Source organism: Agelaius phoeniceus (assembly GCF_051311805.1).
Source record: "Agelaius phoeniceus isolate bAgePho1 chromosome W unlocalized genomic scaffold, bAgePho1.hap1 SUPER_W_unloc_2, whole genome shotgun sequence".
Classification (NCBI taxonomy): Eukaryota; Metazoa; Chordata; class Aves; order Passeriformes; family Icteridae; genus Agelaius; species Agelaius phoeniceus.
In genome coordinates this window covers 6627798-6648006 of record NW_027509867.1, presented here as the reverse complement: position 1 = coordinate 6648006, position 20209 = coordinate 6627798, and the positions used below count along the sequence as shown (strand labels likewise).

At 52.9% G+C, this 20209-nt stretch overlaps 1 protein-coding gene across 1 annotated transcript in view; it reads right to left on the bottom strand.

Annotated features, from left to right (window-relative positions):
• Positions 1-20209, bottom strand: part of LOC143692686 (uncharacterized) — a 513344-nt gene that overhangs the window by 483588 nt on the left and 9547 nt on the right. Inside the window, exon 2 of the mRNA XM_077172930.1 lies at positions 2369-2613. Within this exon, the coding sequence (XP_077029045.1) occupies positions 2369-2613 (245 nt within the window). The remainder of the gene's footprint in view (positions 1-2368; positions 2614-20209) is intronic.

Here is a 20209-nt window from a genome sequence, read left to right as displayed (position 1 = left end):
TTTCTGTCTGCTCTGAGGCATCCTGACCCCCAGAGAAAAACTGCCTTTAACCTTCGCCCATGGAGAGGACTTCTAGGACATTGAGACAGATTAGAATTTACCAAAGTGTGAAATAGATTAGAGGGGAGTACACTATGTTCCCTGGGTGAGAAATTTAGGTTTTGGGATTTTTAGTATGGTGTAGATAGGAAGCAAGATGGAGGAATTGGGGTGTAGTCCCTGTCTTCTTCTCCATCTGCTCCATTTCTTGCAGTGTTGGTGGTACATGGTGATTGGTCAAGGAAAGCACAGTGTGGAGGTTATGTTGACAGTCAAGGTACGAGTTATTGGTAAATAAGTAGAAATAATGTATATTTTAAGAGTTAATTGGATGAGACAACTTTAAAAAACTTTGAAACTGTACATTTTAGGGCAATTTTGTGGCGCTTTTCCAGCGCACTGAGCCTGGTGTGCACCACATGCAAATCGTTAGATAAGATAACAATAAACAAGAAGCTGAAGACTGGAAAAGTCCCATGCATCTCCTTTTAATTGGCACAGTACTGCTACAGGAGGGTTTCCCCATCCAGGGAGCGCCCACAAAGGCCCAACATAAAACAAACATCAATAACTGGTGCCCCGACAATGTTTGAAATAGGTTGGCAGTTTTCCATAAAGTTGTTTACTGAAGTGTTGTCTTAATAGACAAATCATGAAATGTGTTGATTAAATGACCAATGAGGTCCACCTTTAGCAAACCAAGATATAAAAGAAGAGGAGGGAAAAACAGGTGGTTTTAGCCCTTAGCCTTCTGATCTGGGTCTGTGTCATCTCTGACTCAAAGGTGACATTTGGGGATCTATTGGGGCTCCTTCAGAACCTTGAGAGCAAACAGGAGCTTCTCCAATATTAAACTTTGCCTGAAGCTCCCACTGTGGCCATGACAGGAACCCCTGTGAGTGTCTGGGCCATCCCAGCTCTTTGGCAGCCTGGGCACTCCTGGGATGTCACCGTGGAGCCCCCGTGAGTGCCTGTGACAGATGGGTGCCTTTGCAGCCCAAGGTGCCCTGGGATGTCACCATGGAATGGCTGTGACTGCCTCTGACCACAGGGCTCTTTACCATCCCCAGAAAGCCCTGGATGGTCTCCATGGAGCCCCTGTCTCTGCCTGTGACATTCCAGCTCTGGAACAGCCTGGAGACTCTTGGAAAGTCCCCATGGAACCCCTCTGAGGGCCTGTGAAAAATCTCATCCTGAGCAGGCAACCATCCCCAGCCCCCTGTTGCTGTGGTCAGTTTCCATGGAAACCATCACCAGCCCCCTCTTGCTATGCTCAGTCCCTTGGCAGCTCCATGGAGACCCCATGCCAGGGGTGGTTGCCATGGACACCAGCTCAGGCCTGCAGCCAGAGCCCGTTGTCATGGCAACCATTGGCAGCCCCCATCCCCAGGCTGATGGGATGCCAGAAGCACAGAATTGGCTGAGCTGGGAGGGACCCATCAGGATCCTCCAGTCCAACTGCTGGCCCTGCACAGGACACCCCAACAATTCCAGCCTGGGCCTGGCAGCGCTGGCCAAACGCTGCTGCAGCTCAGAGAGCCCTGGAGCTGGGAACCTTCCCTGGGGAGCCTGGCCAGGGCCCCAGCAGCCTCTGGCCAAAAACCTTTTCCTGACATCCAAGCTGAGCCTGCCCCGACTCAGCTGCAGCCGCTCCCTCCACTCCTGTCCCTGGGCACCAGAGGGAAGAGGTTCCCACAGCCCCAGCCAGGGACCCGCTCCCAAGGCTGCTGCCATGGCCACCAGGGCTGGCACCAGCTGGGATGCTCGGTTTCCACGGGCCGGGCTTCAGGAATGGGATTCCCCAATTTCCTGCTCCCGCTAAAATCGCGCTGCCCTCGCTGCCCTCCCGCCTCCCATGGAAAGCACAAAAGGCAAAGATCCCAGGCTGGGATAAGAACAATTTATTGGGAACAGCAACCAAATAAGGAACAAATAGAAATAAAAAGAATATTGTCAACAGAAAGGATAAGAAAAAGGATTTACAGGGAAAACTACAACATCAACAGCTGTCTCTGCCTGGCCACATATTTCATCCTGTCTGGAAAGGACACCCTTCTCCTCAGGGGGAGAGAGTCCCTTTCCTGCCCCTGGCAATGACCTGAGGTAGGAGTGAATGTAATGACATGGCCATGGCCAGACCCTCACGTTCTTCCATCTCACATCATGTCATTGGCAGGGGCAGGAAAAGAAGCAGGTGTTTCCCAGCATGGATCACAGGGATTATGGACCACCAGGGCTCTTCCCAATGTGTGTTCTCCCATGGGGGATGAAGCTGGAGTGGTGCATGAAGCTGTTCCTGCAATCGAGGCACTTGCAGGGCTTCATTTACCGGTGGCTCCGTTGGTGTTTTGTAAAATGAGAGCTCTGGGTGAAGCTCTTCCCACACTGGGGACACTCGTAGGGCCTCTCCCCAGTGTGGATGCGCCGGTGGGTGAGGAGGGTGGAGTTGTGCTTGAAGCTCTTCCCGCAGTCAGGGCAGTGGAAGGGCCTCTCCTGGGTGTGAATCCGCTGGTGCCTGGCGAGATCAGAGCTGGTCTGAAACCTCTTCCGACACTGGGGACACTCGTAGGGCCTCTCCGCAGTGTGGATGCGTTGGTGGATGATGAGGGCAGAGCTGCAGCTGAAGCCCTTCCCACACTCCCCACACTCGTAGGGCCATTCCCCAGTGTGGATCATCTGGTGGCTGATCAGGGTGCTGCTCTGCCTGAAGCTCTTCCCACACTCCAAGCACTTGGGGGGCTTTTTCCCATCGTGAAGCTGCTCATGGGCCACCAGCTCCGAGCTCTGGCTGAAGCTCTGTCCACCTTCCTGGCTCAGGGTGGGTCTTTCCTCCTCAGAACACCCTGGGCTGGGTTTTGAGCCCCTCCTTCTGTGGGATCTCTGGGGCTTTTACTCCACGTTGGAATTCTGCACTGTGGAGCCATTTAAAATGGCCTCTTCCACGAGGTTCTGCTGTGGGGATTTGTCCTCCCTGGCCTCCATCCTCAGCTCCTTCCCTGGGGGAGGAAGGACAAGGAGAGGATGGGATTTGCCTCCGTGCCAGAGGGAAGGGGAAGGAGATCCCCCCAGTGCATCCCCAGCAGGACGGGGTTGGCAGCAGGGTTGTCCTGCAGCCGGGGGCTGTGCTGGGCTGGGAGATGGAGCAGGAGAGAGGGGGAAAGGGGCACTGACTTCCTCCTCACCTGCCTGGGGCTCCTGGGGCACCTTCTTCTTCCTCACAGCCTCCTCCTCCATCTGGCCAAGTTTATGGGATGGAAAATCCTGTTTTGAGAAGAAAACAAGGGATAAGTACATTGAATTTTGTACTTGTTTGAAGGCAAACCTGGGGAGGGTCTAAACCAGGATTACAATTTAATAAGAAAATGAAGATCAAGGCAATGATGCAGAATCACTGCCTTAAACTGACAGAGTCAGGATATAACCCGACACCCTGCTGGTCAGGCTGGTGGCTGCAGTCCCATTAAATGGTGGCTGCAGTCCTGTGGGAGTGATGAACATGATTCTGTCCAAGCAGTGATCCTGTAGAAGGGTCAGGTCTTCCTCTGAAGGTCCAGTTGTGGTTCTGGAGCTGTTGTCCTCTGGGAATCCAGTAGGCAAGCTGCTCCTGGTGTTGCAAGGCTCAGCTTATATGCAGGTAGGAATGCTTGGATCCTCCCCCTGGGCGGAGCATGCCACAATGGGAGGATGGAATTTGATCAGTCCTGCAGTGACACCCAATGGCCCATTCCCAGAAGATATCTCCCCTGGAGGGCGTGATCAGGGCTGAGTCATGGAAGAGATCAAGAACACTGCCCCACCTGTTTATAGCAGTTGATGAAGATGGGCATTGAAAACATGCATTTGGTTCCATCTTACATTGCAGCCTGAAACAGTGGGGGAATCCCTGCTCAGGGGGTGAACACCACCCCCCTTACCCAAACTGGCTCAGGTGTGAAACCCCCACCCTGGGAAGGCCACACACACACAGGGGACAATGTCACACTTGCCCTGCTCCAGGGCAAATGGCATCTCTCTAATATTTTCTTAACCAGATTGCAAAATTATTTTGGCACAGTGAGTTCAGGGCACTGTTCTTCTACCCCAGTTGCCTTTGACAACAGCATGGTTCCTTCCTCTGAGGAGGTTGTGGGTCTCTCTGGAGGAACTCTTGGAAACTTGGATGCAGCTTCCTCTGAGCGACCTATGGGAGAACTGATGAGGAAAATGGCTGTTGTGGGACTGGAGTGTAAAGAAAATACTTTGTTGTCCCTACTTGAAAAGTTTGTTAAAATCACTGGTGGAAATGGAGCAAATGATACCAGCAAGACTGACAAGGTTCATTCACCACATGGTGAGGAACACAAGGCTGCTAAAAGTCCCACAAGAAGCCCAGCTCAAGTAGCTAAATTCCCAAATAACTACTGAATTCCCAGGCTTGGTTTTTTTCCAAATGTGAGAATCATTATTCTCTTCATCCCTGTCACCTTTGTGACAGCTACACAGAGCTTTCCCTTCCTTTTAATAATATCTGTATTGGGCCGAATTTGCACTTTTCTTTAATTGTAACCTGCCAGCAGCTGAGCTGGAGCTGTGCAGGAACCAAGGAAACTTGGAATTGCCACAGAATTGCTTCTATTGTCAGCCGGTGCTGCGGCGGCCGTGGGGCAGAGGGGTGGGAAAGGGGGCTCCGGGGTGGCAGTGGAGGAAATGCCGGGCCCGGGGGCTGAGCACAGGGCTGAGCACGCAGAGATGGTTTTGTTCTTGCTGAGCTCGCACTGAGCCAAGGCCTGTCCTGCCCCTCATTCGGCCACGCTGGGGAGGGGCTGAGGGTGTGGGGGAGCTTGGGAGGGGACACAGCCAGGACAGGAGATCCCAGCTGACCCCAGGGATACCCCAGAGCATAGGACATCATGATCAGTGCATGAAGTGGGGGGAACAAGGAGGAAGGGGGCACATTTGCAGTGAGGGTTTTGTCTCCCCAGGTAACACTTAGGCAGGATTGGGCCCTGTTTCGCCAGTGGGCAGGGCCCGCACCAAAGACACAGACACCAACTTAACTTAAGGAACAGTGTAATTTAGATAATGCAAATTTGCAAAAAATTACAAAAATATTAGGTAGGCAAAGCAAATAATCATTAGTCAATAATTCCAAAAGAGGACATGTTGAAATGAGTATGACACAACTGTCCATTTCTGGCTGCAGGCTCTGGAGATTCTATCTCTGCCTTCAATCAGGGTTGCATTCCCTAAAGAATCCTGGTACCAAATCCTGCTTTCCAAGGCTGGAACAGTGTCTCAGGTTTAGCTGGGTGTGTATTCAATTACCCTCTGTTAAAGGTGGGGCAATTATCATCTGTTAATTGAGCAGTTTACTTTATCTCTTCCACATGAATCCTCCCTCCAGGGAGATATCTTCTGTTAATGGGCCATTGAGTGTCACTGATAAAAATTCCAACATCCCATTGTGAGAAGATCTGCCCAGAGGGAGGAGCCAAGCATTCCTACCTGGATATAATCTGAGAATGTGAACATCAGAGACAGCCTTTTCCCACAAGATTCCCAAAGAGCAGCTTTCAGCTCCACTGGATCCCAGAGGAAGACCGGGCCAATGGACGCCACAACTGGACCTTCAGAGGAAAACTCCACCCTTCTACAGGATCACGGCTCCAACAGAACCACACCTGTCCCTGCAGGAGCACTGCAGCCACCATTTAACAGGAGTGCTACCAACACTCTGACCCACAGGGTGTCAGGTCATATTCTTACTCTGTAAGTAGTTTTTAGTACTACTGCATTTGTATTTTTAATTTTCCTTCTGAAGAAATGTCATTCCTATTTCCATAGACTTTGCTTGACAGCCTCTTGTTTTGAAAATTATAATTCCAAGTGAAGGGATTAACATTTTCCATTTCAAGGGAGTCTCCTGCCTTCCTTAGCAGACACCTGTCTTTTCAAACTGACACAATGCCCTGGGACAGCCAGGCAGGTGAGGATGAAGTCAGTGCCCCTTTCCCCCTCTCTCCTGCTCCATCTCCCAGCCCAGCATGGCTTTCTCTGTCACTGACCAGACTCTCATATCCACAGAAAAATACCCCCAAGGACCTCCAGGCTTTGTAATCTCCTTCTGTGAGAGGAGCCTTGGAGCAGCTGGCTCCAATCCCAGCCTCAGACTTTTACAGAGTTCATGTGTAAAGAATTATCAAGGTGAAATTTAACCTTTAGCATTTGTCCCACAGGATTAAGGATGAAAAAGCATATATATTTATAAAAAATTTCTATTATCTCTTATGGTAACAATTAGACAAAATTATCTTATCTTAATCAGAAATATTTAGTCCAAGGTATAGGAGTTGTACCATATTATATTATATAATATTCATTTATAGAAAGCACTCAGAAGGGATTTCAAAGCAATTTTATTAAAGGAAAAGAAGCTGTTTTTAAGGAGAGATTGATGTCACTCCCACAGACCAATGACAATGGGCAAATCCCTTTGGCTCAGCCTGAAGCAGTGACCTTGAGGGGTGTCCCGACTGCAGGGAGGAATCTCCACACACCCCAGGAAGGGAAATGTCAGGGGATGCTGCCATTAAAATTTGGGATGGGGCTTTTCTAGTCTGAGGTGTTGCCCTGTCAGTCAGGTGTGCCCAGGCTGGGCCAACTCAGCAGCTCTGCAGAAGCTCTCAGTGGTGTCACTTGGTTGTTCCTTACTCTGGGGATTTTCCAGCACTGTCACAGCTTCAGCTCCCTCTGAGGATGTTGAACTTTGGGATGGAGGAGTCAGGCTGGATTCTGCAATATTCACCCCAAAATCAGCGTGACCCCCCCCCGCCTCCTTCATTTCCCACTGGGGGCTTTGCAAACAGGGCCTTGCTGGAGTTGTTGGAGGCCATTGCAGGCAGAGCCTCCTGCTCCAGCAGGAACTGCCTTTCCTGTGCCATCAGCAGGGCAGGTCCCGCTGCAGGAAAAGCCCCAGGCCAGCCCCAGCACAGGGAAGGCCTCGGGCACAAGGGCAGAGTGCCGTGCTGGGAGCTGGGCCAGGGAGAGCCTGAGGCACCAAAGGCACCTTGGCAGCAGCAGCTGCTTGCAGCCCATGGCCAGAAGCCTCCCTTGGCAGCCCGGCCTGGTGGCCACCACTGCAGAGCTGCTGCCTCAGGGCTCATTCCTGGCTGGCCTCTGAAAAGCCACTTCTGCTCCAGGAGCCTGACTGGGAAGCCATCGGCCCCAGCAATTTGGGGACAAGATATCAATGACAAAACTCTTCATGCCAGCAGAGCCAAGGCAGGGGCAGAGGAAAGGGCACAGCCAGGCCCAGGGGACAGGGCTGCCATGGTGATGGCTGTGAGGGCACTGCCCCTGCAGCAGCCTGGCTGCCCTCAGCATGCATTGTGGTCAGAAGCGTTGTGAGGGCACCCAGCACATCAGAGAACCCACACTACAGGAATTCTGTCCTTGGGGAGGGCAGGGGTTTTCACTGTATCAGGTTGCACAAAGCTCCTGCTCTTGGACAATTCCAGGGATGGGGAATCCCCTTCTCTGGAAAAACAGTTGAAGTTTCATGTCACTTTCATAACTGCAAAATATTTCCTCTTCTAAAAAATGTAAATGCACCCTCATTCAGTTTAGAGATATTGACCCCTGTTTTGTCACTGCAAGATTTGGGAGAAAATAACTTTGATCACTATTTTTCCACTTTCACAGACCTTGGAGAGGACCCAAAAATCTCCCAAGATGGGCTTTGGAGGCCTCATCACAAAACCAGCAGGGAGAGGCCGAGGGCTCTGTGCTCAGCGGGGTGGAGACTGAGGACAGAACAGGAATAGCCTGGGAGGGATTGAAGGGTGGTTTCAGAGAGGCTGGAGTGTTTCTTCATAGTGGTAATGAGCCTGAAGAAGACATAATAGCACCAAGGGCAGCTGGGGAGGCCCAGAGTGGACACAAGGAGAAAGGAATTTCCCTGCCAGGGCAGGGCTGTGGTGCAGCACGTCCCCCAGCAGGAGCCTGGAGCAGCCCAAGGCTTTGTGTGGGCAGGCAGGGGCAGGCAGGAGGCAGAGCTGTCAGCAAAGGAAGGGCCCAGCCAGGTGGGGCAGCCGGGGGATGCCCACAGCCTGCCGGGACAGAGGTGCAGGTTTGCTCAGCACCAGAGACACCTTTGCCTTGCTTGTCCCCAGCTGTCATCACTGCCACCAGTGTTCTGCTCTACCTGGAACCTGGGGACACTTTCTCAGTCCTGTCCCTCAGATGGATCTATTTAAAGTATGAGAAACTTCAGTGTTTCACTCTCTTTTTGAGTCCCTGAGAAGTTCTTTGAGCACACTCTGAGGGACTGAGTCTGATGCAAAGAGCACCAAAGCCCCAGAGGGTCATTAAAGTCCTTGTGCTGTGTCTGTGCTGCTGAGCTGGGCCGGGCTCCTGGCCCAGAGGCAGCTCCTGGCAAGGGCAGCAGAGCTACAGAGAGACAGCTCTGGCCAGGAGCAGCTCCTGTGCACAGCCCAGCAGGGCTGGGGCACTGCCAGGGCCCCTCAGGGACACCAGCAGGGCACAGACAGAGCTCCCAGGGGCTCAGCACTGGCAGGGGCTGTGGCATGTCCCAGAGGGGGCTGTGTCCCAGCAGCTCCTCTGGGGCTGTGTCATGGAGGCACAGAGCAGCTGTGATGTCAGCAAGGGGCTGTTTGACAGCACAGAGTGGGCTGTGTGAGGGCACAGATTGGACTATGACATCATAGAGTTTGTTGTGTGAGGTCATTGAGAAGCTACAGCATCATAGAGGGAACTGTGTGACATCACTGAGTGGGCTGTGACATCATGGTGTGGTTGTTTGACATCAGAGAGCAGGCTGTGAGGTCAAAGTGTGTGCTGTGACATTCCAGAGTGTCATTATGACATCTCAGAGAGGGTTTTGTGACATCACTGAAGGGATTGTAACGTCACACAGCTGCCTGTGACATCATAGTGTGAGGCCATAGAGCAGATCTTGCCATCATAGAGGGTGGCTCTGTGACATGAGGGAGTGGGTTGTGACATCACCAGGTGGCTGTGTAACATCATAGAGCAGGCTGTGACATCACAGAACAAACTGTGACATTGCAGCGTGACTCTTTGATATCAGTCTTCTGTGACATCACAGAGCAGCTGTGTAACATCACAGCTGACTGTATGACATCACAGGGGACTGTGTGACATCACAGATGGCTGTGTGACATCACAGATGGCTGTGTGACATCACAGGAGCTGTGTGAGGTCACTGGGGAGGTCACTCTGCCCCAGCCCCCCTCACAGTTCCCCCCAGAGCACTCCAACCCTGCTCGTGCACACCGGGGTCCCCTGTCCCCCCGGGTCCTCCCGCCCCCGGCGCCGCAGCCTCCCCCAGAGGATGTTCCACGAGATCGACCCCAGAGCCTGACACGGGGACTGGGGGCCGGGGCCCTGGGGGTGGCACAGGGGGACAGGGACCCCCCGGCAGCGTCCCCGTGTCCCCCAGTGCCAGAGCCTGGGCCAGGGCTCCTTCACCCTGGTACCAACGAGGCCTTGAGAGCGCTGAAAAAATCCCCAGCAAGGGAGCAGCAAAGACCAGATTTAACATTAAGCAACAGCAGCACAACGTTCCTTGGCAAGAGTCACTCTGCTCCTGACTGGACACTTCAGGCACACCAAGGAAACAAAGCAACAACAAAACCAAACAGAATCCAGGCAATCAAACCAGAAATGAACTGAGAACTGGCCCAGGAGAGCTCCAAGGGCTCCTTTTGGAGCGCTGTTTGCAGGGCCCCAAGAGAGGGGCTTCAGTCCCAGCAATGGTTCATCCTGGCCGCACTTGGCACCAACAGTTTTCTTTGGCAGGGTGAGAACAGGGATGTTGTGCCACGGAGGGAGCAAAACCAGTTCCCAGGGCTGCTGCTACAGAAAGCAGGAGCTGGTTGGGCAGCAGCAGTGCCTGGAGCAGACAGTGTTTGTGATGAGCTGCAGAGGAGCTGAGCCCAGGGGCTGTTGGCCAAGGCCGAGCCCCAAGGAGCATTTCTCAGCTGGCAGGGCGGGCTGAGAAGGGGAGGGGGGAATGCAGCAGCACAGGGCCCATGGAACCAAGGGAGCATTGTGACACTGTGGGGCCCTGTGAGACCAAGGGACCATGGTGACACTGAGGGGACTCATGGAATCATGGAGACCATTGTGACACTATGAGACCCCATGGAATAAGCAAAGCATTGTGACACTGTGAAGCCTCATGGAACCAGTGAGACCACTGTGACTGTGGCGTCCCCACAGAACCAAGAGGACCATTGTGATTGTGTGGGGCCTCGTGAAGCCAAGAGGCCTTTGTGACACTGCAGAGCTGCATGGAACCAAAACTCCATGGTTACACAGAGGGGCCTTCTGTCATCAATGGTCCATTGTGACACTGTGGAGCCAAAGGAGACCATTGTGACATTGCAAACCCCCAGGGTCCCAAGGTCCATTGTGACATTGCAGGGCTCATGGAACAGAGGAGTCCTGTGACATTGTAGGGCCTGGGGAACCCCGGAGACCATTGTGACACTGCTGGACCGCATGGAATCAAGGTACCATTATGATACTGCAGGGCCCCATAAGACCAAGGGAACATGGAAATGGTCTGTCCCAGAGGCCACCTGACTGGTCCAGCTGACCTTGGCCTGTTGAGGGTCTCTTCTGCTAATGAAACCCTGGGGCTCTGTACTTGCCTTTCTATGGAAAAGAACTCTCCTTCTCCTCCAGGCACCCAGGTCCAGAATTAGGATTTCTCCTTCAAATTTCCTTATATCCAGAGATTGTTCCCACAGGAATATTTCCAGGACAAGTATGGCTGGCAATGGTTTTACAAGGGTCACCTCTCAGCTATCCCCAAAACACTGGGAAAGACTCTGTGCTTTCCTTCTTGTGGGAAAGAATTGTCCGGCTTCTCCAGGTGCCCATGGCTGATACTGGGCTTCCACCTAAAAAATTCCCTAAATCCAAAGACTCATTCCAGACAAAATCTGCCATTCCTGACAAGTCTGGCTGGCCTTGGCCTCGTGAGGCTCTCCAAACACTGGGGGTCCATACTTTCCTTCCTATGGAAAACAACTGTGCTTCTCAGCCAGGTGCCCATGGCCAGAAATGGGATTTCCACCTCCAACATTCCCTGTTGTGACAGACTGAAGGAGATTGTTGGCTCAAAACATTTATTGTGTGTGGGGGAGGAAGGGGCAGGTCCAGCCTTGCCCTGCCCTGGAAGCCCAGCCCTGCCCTGCCCTGGAACCCCAATCCCCCCAGAGCCTCTATCCCAGCCCAGCAGTGGCTGCCAGGCCCTGGCACAGCACAGGCAATGCTCCACAGCCACCTCTGCAGCCCCAGCCCAGCTCCTGAGGGACCAAATGAGCCCAAGCCCCACCTGGGGGAAGGGCCCAGGGAGAACAAGGGGTATTGAAGGCTGACCACAAGGCAAGCACACATCTTGACCCTGGATCCTCTTGGAACTTCCTTCTGAAATGTCCTGGAATCCAGGGGTTACAAGGTGTGTGTGTGCTTCTCTAAATCTTATTTGTCTTCTTCTTATTCCCTCTTCTTGCAAAATTTGAGTAACCTAAAATGGAACAGGCTTAGAGTTTGGGAAATTGAATGAGCAAAGTTAATGTTATTAGAAGTGTTTCTTGTTAATTGAATGTTGTATTAAACCTTTTGACAAAGTTTCTCTGATATTCTAAATTTGCCAGTAAAGTTCGTCTTTTGTTGTTTAGAGCTCCTGAGAATCTCTTGCTGATATTTCTCCAGTGCACCTAACTCAGAGTAAACAAACAATTGTAATTCCTTTTAAATGTCTCCTTGAGAGAGTTGTTTAGGGGATGGGGGTCAGGGCTTGTGTGTGCTGCTTGGCCCAGCCCAGGCAGGGCTTTCCCAGCCACATTCCACACTCCATTGCCCAGCTGGAGCTGCTGGTGCCTCTGAGTTGTGCTGCCCCAGCCCCAGGGACGCTCTCCTTGTCTGCCCATTCCCCCACGGTCTCTGGGCAGGGATGGCCTCACTGGGGGCTGCTGACATCCTCAGCAACTTGGAGGCTGCTGCTGAATGTTCCTGCTCCAGAGGCTTGTTCAGCCTTCAGCTCTTCAGTGCAGGAATTCAGTGTCCCAGGGCTCATGAACATTCCGAACACCTGAACAAGCCAAGCCTCTGGGAATCATTTGATTTAATTTCCAAATCTTTTGTGGTTAATTAGACAGATCTCAGTAGTATATCCAAAGTGAATGCAATATATTTAAAAAGACAGTGAGAAAAAGATTTTTCAGGACCAGTTTTTTTCCCCTGTTAATTAAATGATATGTGCAATCTGCAATTGACACTGAGTCCAAGTACCTCCTCATGCCCTTTGAATAGATATGAAAATTAAACCCTTCATGGCTGACAATCAATCAGGCTCTGATCCTACCCCCAGCCCACCATTTCCCCCATCCAAGCCCTGGCACTCAGAGCAGCCTTGTGCAAATCTGAGCTCCCTCCAGCCCAGGCTGCACCTGCAGCTTTCAGCTCCTTGGCTCCAACTCCCACCTGCTTTCCTTGCAGAAGGAGCTGCCCGAGACACAGAGGGATGTTCATTTCTTGTCAGCCAACAAAGCCAAGGGAAGGCACAGCTCCATCAAATGCAAAAGTCATTCCTCTGCTGGATATTAAATGCCTTGCACAGGCGCTGGCCCTGCCCCACAAGGCCTGGCCTGAGTCCTGCCCCTGCACGCTCAGCCAGGCTGAGATGGACACTGATGGTTTCTGGGCCAGGCTCTCGGAGCCCAGCCCAGCTCCCTGCAAGCTCTGCCAGCTGCCCTGAGCTCTGGGCAGCACCAAGGGCCTCTCTGAGACCAGCCCGGCCCAGCCGGCTCTGGCCCCACAGCTCTGCTCAGGCCAGGCTGCTCTGGCCACTGGCCCCACGGCCTCAGCCCCTGCCAAGGGCACAGCAGCAGCTGCAGCTGCCACAGGACTCAGCCCCAGCCATGGGGGAAGGTGCTTGGCCAAGGCCAAAGGAGGCTCCCTGGCTGCCCTGCTCCCCTCGGCCTGAGGTGCTGAGAGCTCTGCAGCCCCTGCTGCCATCCCATCTGCCCAGGGCAGCACCAGAGCCCCGGCCTTGGGGCCCTCAAGAGCTGCTCCTGCTCCAGGCCCAGGGCCCATGCCAGAGCTGGGACAGCAGCCACAAAGCTGTGCCCATTTCTGTTCATTGCTGTTCTCATGGGGATATATCCTCAGCCATTTGGAGGTTGCTGATGAATTCACTACTCCAGAGGCATCTTCTTTCTTGAACTCTTCAGTTCAGGAATTCACTGAAAAAGGCACGTAAACATTTGTTCCAAAACACCTGAACAGGAAAAACCCCTGGGAATCATATAAATGTTCAACTTTCTGTGGTTAATTGAACAGATTTCAGACATTTATTAAAGGTGAATATACTGTATTGAAAAGAATGCAGAGAGAAGTGATATGTCCTGTTTTCTCTTCCTGTTTATAGATTCATATCAGCAATGTCCAGTTGATATTGATCCCCAGTACCTTCTATTGCAGTCTAAATAGATATGAAAATCAAGGCCCTTCATGGCTGACAATCAATAACACTTTGTCCCCACCTCCTCCCCACCATTTCCCTCATCCAATCACTGGATCTCCTATGGATCAGGAATGGTGTGGCCAGCAGGAGCAGGGCAGGGATTCTTCCCCTGTGCTCAGCACTGGTGGGGCAGCATGCCAAGGTCTGTGTCCAGTTCAGGGACCCCCAATTTAGGAAGGACATGGAGGGGCTGGAGCGTGTCCAGAGAAGGGCAACAAGGCTGCTGAGGGCTCTGGAGCACAAGTCCTGTGAGGAGTGGCTGAGGGAGCTGGGGTTGTTTATCCTGGAGAAGAGGAGGCTCAGGGGAGACCTCATCACTCTCTACAACTCCCTGACAGGAGGGTGCAGCCAGGTGGGGGTCGGGCTCTCTTCCCAGGGAACAGGGACAGGACAAGAGGACACAGCCTTCAGCTGCACCAGGGGACATTTAGGTTGGACATTGGAAATATTCTTCAAACAGAGGGTGATCGGGCAACGGCATGGGCTGTCCAGGGAGGTGGGTGTGTCGCCGTCCCTGGAAGTGTTTAAAGAAAGACTGGATGTGGCACTGAGTGCCATGGTCTGGGTGACAAGGTGGTATTGGGTGCCAGGTTGGACTTGATGCTCTCCAAGGTCATTTCCAGCCTGGCTGATTCTCTGATGATTGTGACACTGCAGGGCCCTGGGGAAGCAAGGGGCCATTGTGACACTGCGGGGCCTGGTGGCACTAAGAGGACCATGGTGACACTGTGTATGACATGGCAGCACAGAGCCAAGGGACCATGGTGACACTGTGGGGCTGAATGGAAACAAGGAGGCCATTGTGACAGTCTGGGTCCTGGTGGCATCACAGAGGCCACTGTGACCCTGCAGGGCCTTGTGGAACCAAGGATCCATTGTGACACTGCATGGCCAAGTGCCACTGTGGAACCAAGGAGACCCTTGGGAGAGCCTGGGGACCATGGAATCAAGGGGCCATTGCTCCATTGCAAGGACTCTGGGAACTGCGGGAACAATTGTGAAACTGTGGTGCCCCATGGAACCAAGGGTCCCTGGGGACACTGCAGGATCTTGTGTCACCAGGGCTCCATTGTGAAACTGCAGCACCAAGGAATTCGTTGTGGCACTCTGAGGTCTCCTGGAATCACAGAGGCCACTGTGACCCTGCAGGGCCTTGTGGAACCATGCAGAGCATTGAGACAGAGCAGGACCTGGTGTCATGATGGGGCCATTGTGACACTGCAGGGCCCAATGGAACCAAGGGGCCAGGGCTGCTCCTCAGGGACTCCTGGAATGAAGGAAACATGTTTGACACTGTGGTGGCCCTTGGGACCAAGAGGCCATTGTGACACAGTGGAACCAAGGAGAGCATTGCTGCACTGCCAGACCTCATGGAACCAAGGATCCACTGTGACACTGCAGGGCCTGAGGGGACCACAGTGCCATTGTGACACTGCAGGGCCCAAGGATCCAAGGGACTTTGTGACACCAAGGGGTCCCATGGAACCAAAGGGACATTGTGACACTGGGAGGCCACATGGAATCATGGAGACCATTGGGACACTCTGGGGCCTCATGGAACCGTGGTGACACCAAGTTGTCTGGAGTGTGGATCTGCAGGAGGGTGGGAGGGCTCTGCACAGGGCCCAGGACAGGCTGGATCCAGGGCCCAAATCCAACAAGGTGAGGTTTAACAAGTCCCAGTGCCAGGTCCTGCACTTTGGCCACAACAACCCTGCAGCACTACAGGCTGGGGACAGAGTGGCTGGAGAGCAGCCAGGCAGAAAGGGACCTGCAGGGACTGATGGACAGCAGGCTGGACATGAGGCAGCAGTGTGCCCAGGTGGGCAAGAAGGCCAATGGCTCCTGGCCTGGATCAGGAATGGTGTGGCCAGCAGGAGCAGAGCTTCTAGTGTGCCAGCACTGATCTGCCCCCCAGCTCTGCACACAGACATTGCTGCTGCAGCTCCAGAGAAGGGAACACATGGGATCTCTGGAAAAAATTTTGCTGGGAGATCCTTTAGTTCCTTTAAAGTTGCCAAGAGCGCAGCCCCTCGCCAACGCATTCTGTGGCCACAGGGAAGATGGAAAGAAACAAAATGAGAAAAGGCAAAACTAATCGCTTTTTTTTGTGGACAACATTGAAAAACTTAAACATGGGGGAAAAAGGAACAAACCCACAACCAAACCCAAAAGAATTATCAGAGTTGATTTATATTACATGGCCTGTCCCTGCTGCAGCCCTGGCACTGCCACCCCCAGGGCTGTGCCCGGCCCCGAGAGCACTCAGGCCCTGCAGCAACACCAGGGCCACCAGGGCAGCGGGGCAGGGCCACGGCAGCAGCACTGGCAACACCAAGTGCTGCTGCTGCTGCTGCTGCTGGGCACAGCTGCTGGGCCAGCACTGATCTGCCCCAGCTCTGCACACAGACATTGCTGCTGCAGCTCCAGAGAAGGCAACACAAGGGCATCTCTGCAGAAAACTCTGCTGAGAGATGCTTTAGTTCCTTTAAAGCCACCAATAGTGCAGCCCCTCCTTGACTCCGTCTGTGACAACAGGGAATGTGAAGAGAAACAAAATGAGAAATGGCACAAACATTGACATTTCTTTTTGGACAATATGAAAAACTAAAACAAAGATAAAAAGACCCCACAACCACACTAACAGAAAGTATCAAATATGACTTTTATTACAGGTGTTTTACAGAAATTGGTCAGCAGTTTAATGTTTCTGAAAGCATCCAGTCATCAGTCTCCACACTGCAGCCTTGAGCTCCTGGTTCCTCAGGCTGTAGATGAGGGGGTTCAGGGCTGGAGGCACCACCGAGTACAGAACTGACAGGGCCAGATCCAGGGATGGCGAGGACATGGAGGGGGGCTTTAAGTAGGTAAAAAAAGAGGTGCTGATGAACAGAGTGACCACAGCCAGGTGAGGGAGGCAGGTGGAAAAGGCTTTGTGCCGTCCCTGCTCAGAGGGGATCCTCAGCACAGCCCTGAAGATCTGCACATAGGAGAAAACCATGAACACAAAACAGCCAAAAACCAAACAGCCACTAACAGCAATGAGCCCAAGTTCCCTGAGGTAAGAGTAAGAGCAGGAGAGCTTGAGGACTGGGGGGATTTCACAGAAGAACTGGTCCAGGGCATTGCCATGGCACAGGGGCAGGGAAAATGTATTGGCCGTGTGCATGAGAGCATTGAGAAAGGCACTGGCCCAGGCAGCTGCTGCCATGTGGGCACAAGCTCTGCTGCCCAGCAGGGTCCCGTAGTGCAGGGGTTTGCAGATGGACACGTAGCGGTCGTAGCACATGATGGTCAGGAGGAAAATCTCTGCTGAGATGAAGAAGAAAATCAGAAAAACCTGTGCAGCACATCCAGTGTAGGAGATGTCCCTGGTGTCCCAGAGGGAATTGTGCATGGCTTTGGGGACAGTGGTGCAGATGGAGCCCAGGTCAGCGAGGGCCAGGTTGAGCAGGAAGAAGAACATGGGCGTGTGCAGGTGGTGGCCGCAGGCTACGGCGCTGATGATGAGGCCGTTGCCCAGGAGGGCAGCCAGGGAGATGCCCAGCAAGAGGCAGAAGTGCAGGAGCTGCAGCTGCCGCGTGTCTGCCAATGCCAGCAGGAGGAAGTGCCTGATGCAGCTGCTGTTGGACATTTGCTGGGGCTGCACATGGGCACCTGTTCATGGAGAAAGGACGGTGAAGAGTTGGAGCAGATACCTATAACCAAAATCAAAGCCATTTCCCATATACCCTCCTCTGTAACACACAGACAAGGTGTTTAGTATTTTCAAGATCTGGGGTTTTCTTTTTAAGCTCCCCCATGTCTTTCCTGGTATTCTTGGATATCAGAAACCCTCAGCAATTCTGCTGCATTTATGGAGAACAGAGCAAGTTCTGTGAGGCAAAGTGATGAGTGGAGAGTGAGGGACAATGGTCTGTCATTCTGACTGGTTCAGAGTTTCTCTGGGTTTTAACCTTGCTCAGGTGGAGGGTGATCACCTTCCCATGCTCTACCTTAAAATGTCACCAGGTACTCCTGGGAGCAGATGGATCCACCTCAGCCCAGATCCACACTTGCAGCCAAGGACTCACACTGCTCATTTCACCAACCCAGCAGCATTTCCAGTGTCAGAACACGTCTGTCTTTCCCCATCAATCTTCTACCTCAGAGATGCTCTAGGACAGGTTTGCACCCTGGATTGGAGCTCCCAGCTTGGACTGAAATCTCAGGGAGACTCCCTAGTGTCCTTCTGATGGCACTGGATTGAGGGAGATGCAGCTCCTTCCCTGGCTGCACTGACAGCATTGCCCAGAGCCGGGCACTGGGGACAGCGTCACCCTGAGCCAGCTGTGCCCCCTGCCAGAGCCCCCAGGGCCGGGCAGCTGCTCCCAGCCCTGTGCTCTGCAGAGGGAACTGGGCCCGGGGCTGCAGAGCTGCCCCACGGCTCTGCTGCAGCTCTGCCTGCACAGGAGGGGCTGCACGCCTTGGAGCCCCGGCCCTGAGGGCAGAGGCTTGGCTGGGGCACAGGAGGGAGGGGGCTTGTTCAGAGGGAGGGGCTGCACTGCAGGGGCTCCTGTGGGCATCTCTCAACTCTCCCTGCCACAGCATTGCTGGGCTTTGTTTTCTCTCATTGCCTGATCTTCTCTCTGCCTCCTGCAGATTTTCCTCCTGCAGGTGTTTCCCTCTGCCTGATCTCTCCCTGCCAGCACTCACAGACCCCAAATCTCTGTGCACTCTCCTTGGCCCTACAGAACCCTGCCTGTTAGCAGGGAACTGGCTGGGGGCAGGTGCTGTTTGCAGCTTGGAGAAAGGACAGCTCAGACTGAGCCTGATGGCTCCAGCAAAGGTGATGCTGCTGCTGTCCATGGGCAGAGTGGCTGAAAGCACATTAGGGATCTCCTGTGAACCAATAAATTACAGTTTAGGTATCTCAGGCACTTGACAAAATTCATAACTAATAATTCATACTATCATTAATATTTAACCCTCCCTTCCTGCCATTCTCCAATAGTTGAAAACTGAATACAAAGTCTTAGGACGTTTCCACATTTTTATCAAAAACCCTTTCTTGGAAATATTTTATGAATGTTAAGAACCGCTCAGCATGTCAGAACTCCATGAGCATTTCACCTCCCCTGCCCCAGAAATCCTCAGAGTTGTACTCACAGGCTCTGCAGGCATTGGGATGTTCCAGCTTGAGGAGATGGCTCCAGGAGCTGCAGCTGCACTGTCCTGCAGCCAGAGGTTCCTGTGCCAAGGGCTGGCAGTGATTGTGCCCCAGGCACTTCTCAGCCCCTTCCCAGCCCTGACTGATTGAAGCTCTCTGTGCCTCTGGGCTGTGCCCAGGCTGGCTGCAGGCAGTGCCCCAGCCCTGCTGGGCTGGCACAAGAGCTGCTCATCAAGAGAAATGTGCTTTTGAAGCTCTTCTTGGTGAGCAGGAGCTGCCTCTGGGCCAGGAGCCCAGCCCAGCTCAGCAGCACAGACACAGCACAAGGACTTTAATCAGCCTCTGGGGCTTTGTGCTCAGGCCCTGAACATCAGTCCCTGAGAGGCAGCTGAAGAAACCTCTCCAGAACTCCAAGGCAGAATCCAACTCCAACGTTTCTTGGACTTGTAATGGGTCCCAGTGAGGGATACGACTGAGCAAGTGTCCCCAGGCCCCAGGCAGAGCAGAGAACTGCAGGCAGTGATGACAGGTGGGGACAAAGAGAAGCCAAGTCTTGGTGCCCTGGGCCACGGCAGGGTCTGTGCCAGCAAGGGCTGGGAGGAGACACCTTGTCCTGAGGCCCTGGGGCCTCCTGGCACAGCCCCAGCCAGGCTGGGCACTGTCAGCCCCTTGTGCTGCCCTCAGCATCCCCCCCTAGCCCACATCCCAGTGGCCTCAAGGATCTGCTGCAAGGAGTCCCTGGGGAGCCTTGTTCAGCAATGGCCCTGGGGGCTCCTTCATGCTCCCTGCAGGGACTGCAGGTTTTTCAAAGGACTTTGGCTTTGGCTTTTGCCTTGCAGTCTCTGAGAGGTTTGTGCAATCATGGCCTCCAATTATCTGCTGTAATTAGTCCCTGGAGAGGCTTTGTCATTAACAACACTCAGTGGGGCTCATTAATACTTCAAGGTACTTCAGTTATTTGAAGGTACTTGGTGTTTCCCTTTTGATACAGACTTTGGAAGAGGTTTGTGCAATCATGGCCCCAATTATCTGCTTTAACGAGTCCCTTGAGAGCTTTGTACTGACACTCAGTGGGGCTCATTAATACTTTCAGATACTCAAGGTTTTTAAGGTACTTTGGATCTAAGAATACTTTTAGCTATTTTTAAGGATTTTCCTTCCCACACTGAGTCTCTGGGAGGTTTTTGTGCCATCCTGGCCTCCAATTCTCTCCTCCAAGGAGTCCATGAGGAGCCTGTGTTGGGTATCTTAGCCCTTTCTGTTTTAACACAAAGATGGAATTGAAAGAATTTTGTAAGACTTTCTAAAAGCATCCAAGCGAACATGGGACAATTAACAATACAACAACAACCACTAAGAGAATGAAGAGTCCTGTTGTAGCTAGACATCGTCCAGCCCTTTTAGTCCCTTGGTTTGGAAGAGTTTATGGACCCAGTCTTTGTTTTCCACTTGAAGCTTCTTGA